Source organism: Psammomys obesus, unplaced genomic scaffold (assembly GCF_907164565.1).
Source record: "Psammomys obesus unplaced genomic scaffold, mPsaObe1.curated_primary_1811, whole genome shotgun sequence".
Classification (NCBI taxonomy): Eukaryota; Metazoa; Chordata; class Mammalia; order Rodentia; family Muridae; genus Psammomys; species Psammomys obesus.
This window is the reverse complement of record NW_026596064.1, coordinates 2,843,075-2,850,210: the sequence shown is the minus strand read 5'-3', so window position 1 is coordinate 2,850,210 and position 7,136 is coordinate 2,843,075. Positions and strand designations below refer to the sequence as shown.

The 7,136-nt window shown below is 46.3% G+C and overlaps 1 protein-coding gene across 2 annotated transcripts in view; it reads left to right on the top strand.

Moving 5' to 3' along the window:
- The window catches only part of Dgkg (diacylglycerol kinase gamma), a 192,616-nt gene that overhangs the window by 66,623 nt on the left and 118,857 nt on the right, over positions 1 to 7,136 (top strand). For both annotated transcript variants that reach the window (XM_055625066.1, XM_055625065.1), the window contains exon 7: positions 3,592 to 3,641. In XM_055625066.1, coding sequence (XP_055481041.1) covers positions 3,592 to 3,641 — 50 coding nt within the window. The remainder of the gene's footprint in view (positions 1 to 3,591; positions 3,642 to 7,136) is intronic.

The window sequence follows — 7,136 nt, the reverse complement described above, 5'->3', positions numbered from 1 at the left end:
GCCATGCCATGCCATGCCATGCCATGCCATGCCATGCCATGCCATGCTATGCTATGCTATGCTATGCTATGCTATGCTATGCTATGCTATTATTTTAAGACAGAGTACCTATATAATCCTGGCTATCCTGGACTGCACTATGTAGACCAAGCTGCCTTGAATTTCTAGAGAGAGGCCTGTCTCTGCCTCCCAAGTGCTGAGATTAAAGGCCTATGCCTACATGCCAGGAAATCCCTTCCTCTCTTTTCTCATTTCTCTTTCCTTCTTTCTTTCCTTCCTTCCTTCCTTCTCTTTCTTTCCCTTGAGTTCTAATAAGCCTCAGGCTTATTGCCATTCTCCACACCTCCCTTAACCCCCAGCCCTTTCCTCACTAGAAGAGCTAAGCACAGTTTTCTGGTGGCTTCAAAGTCAGTTTCAAAAAGAAAAAAAAAAAAAAAAAAAACACCCTTCCGCTGCTGGCAATGGCAGTGCATGCCTTTGGCAGATCTCTGTGAATTCAAGGAAAGCCTGGTCTACTAAGTAAGTGCAAGGCCAGCCAAGGCTGCACAGCGAGACTCTGTCTCAAAGAAATGTAGTAAGTGCGAAGCAGAGTGAGCTCAGCTCGTGGCCTTCAAGAACTGTCCCAGATGGCTTTCCTGGCTCCTGGACCCAGGGGCATGCTTCGTAGGGCAAATGAAAGGACCTTGTCCCAGTGCATCTTGGGAAGTTAAAGCAGCAGCCAAGAAATAAGTTTTGTAGCAAGAGTCACAATTCAGTTAATGAGAGTAGTCAACAAAACTTAAACATTACCAAGAGAAGTGTGCCAAAGGTTAACTCTGCCAAAACCGAGCCGACAGCTTGCTCATTAGTTGAGCTTAAACTCTCCCATAGGCTGGAGGTGTGCACGATGCAAGTCTTAAGTGCTAATTTGGTGTGAATGTATCAGATTTCTTTCTTTTCTGGCTAGCATTAAAACTGAAATATCAAATTATTTCCAAGAGGGAAAGGCATTGAGTCTTAGGCATTGTGTTTGTTAGTAATTGCCAAGGAGGATGTGTCAGATCCTTCATGTCGGTGGCACTCTGACTGACTTTTTCAAACAGAAAGGAAAAAATAATAATAATAATAATTCTAAATTGATTTTTTTTTTTTTTTTTTTTTTTTAGAAAATTTCAGAGGTGGCTGAGAGCTGAGCTCAGGAAACCCTGTGGGTGAGCCCTGCAGCTAACTCACAGTCACTTTTCTTCTGGTCATTTACTCCCACCCGCTCCCTCGGCTTCTGATCATTTCAAAGCACATTCAAGGGTCATGGGATTTCGTATGGGAATAGTTCAGGATAGACCTCTAAGATCACGCGTGTCCTTAAGTGAAGCCACGACGCTATCGCCATGTTCCAATACAATGATACCACACTATTCTCAAACACTCAGCCAACATTCACGTCTCCCAGTTTCCTGCAGATTTCCACTGTGTGGATCGCAGAGCCCACTGACACCATCATTCATTTTATCTCCTCAGTGTCTTTGCGTTTTTGCTTCCCTCTCAGTCTTTAGCTGATATTTTCCCTCACAACCTTTGATGCAGATAGCATCATTCATTCAGCATTTTCGTCAGTTTGCTGTTTTGTTTTGCTTTGTTTTGTCCTGTTTTGTTTTGTTTTCCTACAGTCTAAATCATTCCTCATTTTAATGATTGATTGAAAACAAGTTAAGTGCCTCTATGCTGAGAGCTAAGCATGTCTTTTTGGAAATCATCCCTGAAGTCCCCCACCAACTGTCAACGCAAAAGCGCCTCCCATCAGCTGACCACCATGTACTTATTTGCCAAGCATTTTGAATTCATCTTCTCAGTCACTGTCAGTCTCATGATAACCTTGGAGGGCAGACACGGTTATCTCCTTTTACATGTGAGAAATCATGGGAAGGTTAAGAGGAGCATTCTGAACATGGCTCCCGTGAAGCTATTGTCCCAGAACAAACCAGAGGGACGCTTTGACCATCTTTAAATGGTGCAGCATGGGCTGTGTACCCCAAGTCAGAGTTTTCTGGGGAACCAAAGAGAATGGGAAGGCTATGACACTGCTTTTAAAGAACTTAAACAGTAATCGGGTGCACACCACGGGGGGGGGGGGGGGGGGGGGGGGGGGGGACACGGGGGGCGAGGAATTTAAAACACCTGAAGTGTATTCATCCAAGAGTAGTGTGGCGGCATGACCGGACGGCCAGTACTGAGAGAGAGCCAGCATGCAGCTGGCAGGAGGTGCGCAGAAGGGAAGGTGGTTGTGAACAGCCTAACAAGGGAAGGGGGGGCTGTTTAACTCGCCTCCTGCCCTCCTTACTTTTGAGATCACATCCTCTTTGCGTTTCGGGTGAATGTGACACTTGCTCCAAAATCCTAAACTTCTGAGATTCTATGGCATAAGAGGAAGATTTCACATCTGACCTCGCGTGCTGGGTTGCCATCAAAATGGGATGAGCTGAAAATACTCCCAAAAATTCCCTGAAGGCTCTGCATGTGAGGCAGATGAGAAACAGACTACAATATCATACTACACCTGGGCCGGGCGGTGGTGTGCACGCCTTTAGTCCCAGGACTTGTGAGGCAGAGGCTCGAGGATCTGTGTGAGTTCGAGGCCAGCCTGGTGGACAGAGCAAGTCTCAGGACAGCCAAGGCTACGCAGAGAAACCCTGTTTCGAAAAACCAAGAAAACAAAACAAAACAAATATTGCATTTGGACTTAGGTAATGTCCCCCAAGTATCTAATTATATATGTGACATACTCCCTAATCCAAAAATACCCCGAATCTGAAATGCTCCTGTCTCCCAGCATTTGGGATAAAGGGCAATTGCAAAAAAGTCAGCATCTTGAATGTCCTGTGGCTCCTGCAGCAGTAACAACCTCATATCATTATTACTAAGGACCAGGTAGTCATGGTCCAGTACACACAACGGTGCCTGCTGCCTAGGGAATTTCATATGTAAATGTTTACTAATAAAAGGAAGTAAAGAGAAATAATATGTTAAAAGCTTTCTGCATTCTGAGCCCTATCGACTACTGTAGCCTCTAATATTAATTCTTATGATCACCCTAGCAGAAATAAACTGTAGTTTCCATCTTACGGATAAAGTGACTGAGTCCAGAATGGAGATAACTTATTTGTCATCCCAGAGGTGGTAGCATGCACCAAGATTCTAGCATGCCCAACTCTGAACTCTTTCTGTGCACAGTAGAGGCGAGAGCCTGGCTGTAATTCTGGTACTTCTCGCAGACCAGCTGTTGGGCATAGGTTTTAAGTTGTGTCCAGGTGGTACTGAAAGATGTGCATGCTCTCCAGGGAGTTTCACTTGTGACCTGAATCTCATCTGCCACAGAGTCACTGCACAGAAAGGTTCAAAAGCTGTAAGGGTGGTATGAGAGGGGCCTCATTCTTCTCCCTTGCTTCCCCTCTTCCTTAAGGAAGTCATTACTGTCCCTTAGCGGGTAAGCAGGCTGTAATGACCTACCCACTCCCCCTATGCTGCCCAGATCTGGGCTAAAAGCTGAGAGTAGCCAAATATCAGCCCATGCTGGTTCCTGGAGGACCTTGGGCCTAACTTGTGTGTTTCTTGCAGTTATGTTTCGTGTCTATGATTCAGATGAAAATGGACTCCTGGACCAAGCGGTAAGCTTTTACTTTCAGCATAGCCCTGGGATCTGAGAAAGAGTGGGGAGAGCTGGGCACAGTGAAGAAGTATCCAAACACCAAAGTTCCATCCCTATAGGAATTGCAGGGTCTGGCTAAGGGACACAGAAAAAGCAAAGTCCCTGCCTGCTGCTTCCCAAAGAATAAGCTAGTAGAGTGTGGACTCCAATTTTTTAATTCTGAACCCAGAGGCTTGGGGCCACACAAGCTCAGAATAGGGAGACATCTTCCTGAAATGTAACTGTTCCGTCCAGACCTCCCTTGAAATCTCCTGCTGGAACCCAGGGGTCAGGAGGAGGGGAGCAGAGAAGCAACAAGACCAGGACAAGAAAAAATGAGAGAAAGGTAGTTATTAGCAAACTTCCTACTTCCCCAAGCTTAGGAGTGTTGTCCCATCTGTTCTGAACCCTGTACCTTCACCTCACCCCTTCAGGGAAAGGCAAGAACAGGCCAGGACCAGAGATCGAGAGGAAGAATAGAGAGAGAAAAGCCCAAGAAGGAAGGAGATCCCTGACCCTGGGCCTTGTGGTCATGACTGACTAGCAGGGCTTAGGAGCAGTCAGGTCTGAGCTGAACTATACAGGGCTGACTGAAACCAGAAAAAGAAGAAAGGAAATGAGTGAAGGAGGAAGAGAGGGAGGGAAGGAGAGATGAAAGAAGGGGTGAAGGGACAGAGAGACAGAGGAAATGAATCTACTAGGCCAATGAGCCACGCTAACTCTCTACCCTGGTACCTTCATGGTCTCTCCAGTACTATTGTAATACTGTGGGTTGTGATCTTTGATGAAACAAGCACAGACTCTCACAGACCACAACCATTCATTTACTGAGTATTTACAGCATACTCAGTGCTACTCTGTAGCCAAATGATAAAGTTCCATTCCCTCATGTAGCTTTCATTCTAGTCTAGGTATCAACACTAAACAGCATTTCAGATACCTGTGGATTTGGGCGTGGCAGCGCACACCTGTAATCCCAGCTCTCAGGAAGCTCAGGCAGGAGAATCATTAGTGCCTGTCTCAAAATAAGAAGAATAGAGGTGGGACTGGCAATACAACCCGGTGGTAGAGCATTTGCCTAGCCTCAGACCACAATTCAATCCTAGCATTGCAAAAAGAAAACAACACGGTATAAAATAAATACACACACCTGCACACACATTGGGCAGATATTTGCTAAGAGGAAAAAGAAAGGAAGTAGGGAACATCTGAGGGAGTCTGGGCTTTCAGAAGGGTTGTCAAGGAAGGGCCTCCCTGGGGAAAGGACAGCGGAACAGAAATTTGGAGAAGGTGATGTTTGCCCCCCAGGCTGAGAGCTCCGTACAAAGATTCTGAAACATACTTGGGATGCGAGAGGATTAAGAGGAAGCTGGGCTAGCTAGAGAACAGTGAGCGAACAAATAAAGCCAGAGTGAAGGGCCGGTGAGACCACAGATGTGGTGTGTAAGCAGGAGTTGGGTGCCAACCAAACTCCTTGAGGAGTTGAGGCTTTACTGGCTGTTGAAAGGGTTTCCTCAAACTCTAGGGAAATGAGGAGCCATCAAAGGTTGCAAACAGATGCCACACATTGGCACATCTCAAGAACCACTCTAGAGACTATATATAGCAAGTAGGCTAGAAGAGGTCGACCAGATGGAGAGCTGAGGAAATAATCAGGGCACAGAACAATGGTAACCTTGCATAGGACAGCCCGACTGCAGGCGGTAACTGGCTGGATTCAGAATGTATTTTAAAGACAATGTTGATGGACTAAACAAGTCTCCAAAGAGTTCTCTGACTCAGCTTCACACCTGGAATCCCCGGCTGCTGGGCTCCCGGCTTCTCTGTGAACACCGTCGGTGACAAAGAGGCCACTCCTCCACAATAGCTGTCCTACCACTGGGGATGAGCTGGACAGGGCTTCCTGCCAACATGCCAGGGTTCTGTCTGCCAGACAACACACAATCCGCTGGTATGCCCTTCCTCCTCAGCCCAGGAGGGAATCAAAATAGGCTGCCCTCACAACGTCCCTTCCCTTCATCGCTCGGCTTCCTGCTGCCCTCTGCAGCTAACCAAAACAAGAGAAACGCACAGACATAATGACCTTGACTGTTTAAACGTGTTACCACACCTACATAAAATCTGCTCAAAACTGAAGTGTCCCCATTCTTCACTGTTTCTCATTAGGCTGTTTTAAATGTCTGTGTCGGACAAGCCCCAGTTTGTCAACACCATGATTAAAACACAGCACCCTGTCCATCCATCGTTTCACTTAGCAAGACGTGGCCTGGCCAGGGTAAACACTGGGGATCTATTTCCTTCTAAAGCCAGACCACCCCGATTCTATTTACACAACTCCCAGTGGAGTCTAATTCGCAGTTTCTAAGCCACATCATCTTATAGAATCCTGAACCCCAATTGACTCACAGACCTCCATTGAAACATTCATCCCTCTTCACGGCACTCACCCACTGGCCCGTCCTGTAATTTTGCTGGGGGTTACTGTTTCTCTTCGAGTAAAGTACTATTTTTAACATGCAAGAGGCTGAGGCAAGAGGACCACAAGTTCAAGTCCAACATGAGATGGAAGAGGAGAAGAAGACAGGGATGGAAAGACGAACAGACTGACAGAAGCAATGAATATATATGTGTCAGGGGCTGCAGAAATGACTCAGGGGTTAAGAGTGACTGCCAGAGTTACTCTTAAGAGGGCCCAAGTTCAGTCCCTAGCACTCATGTTGGGGTGGCTGTAACTGCTGTTCCAGGTGATGTGATGCTCTTTTCTGGCCTCTGCGGGAACCTAGGCTCACATGTGCACCACACACACACACACACACAATTAAATATAAAATATATCTTTAAAATAACAAATAGCTGTTGAAGTGTGCCTTGCTTGGTTTAACCCTGAATTCTACATGATGGAAGTAACACCTTTCAAACCTTTCTTCAGCCTGCCCACACAATCTCCTACTACAATCTCCCTGTGAACATCTTAGGTGGTATTCCTACAGAAGGGGCTACCTGACACCAAATATTTCTCCAGCACAGTATGTTCCCATGGATCCCTCTACGCACTGACCCTGGCGCCTGGTGTCCAGCACCATCTGTAAGGTTTTAGGTAGAGGCTGACCTTGGTACCAACAGAGTAATCCGTCAAGCAAATGTGCCCATGTGCACTTCCTGTTCGCCAGGTTCTAGGCTCAGAGTTGAATATAATGCAAAGAAAAAAGGAGATGTGGAAATAAATCTAGATCATAGTGCTTGAGCAAGAACCAACACAGGACGCCAGGCTGACTCCAGAGGCAGACAACCAGATCCCAAGCTGCTAAGGCGTGGAAACAGAGAGCAAGTGAGGAGAGTGGCAAAGAGAGGCCTATCTTCACCTGCATTTACAGAAGTTACGGAAAGAAAAAAAAGGAAGGAAGGAAGGAAGGAAGGAAGGAAGGAAGGAAAGAAAGAAAGAAAGAAAGAAAGAAAGAAAGAAAGAAAGAAAGAA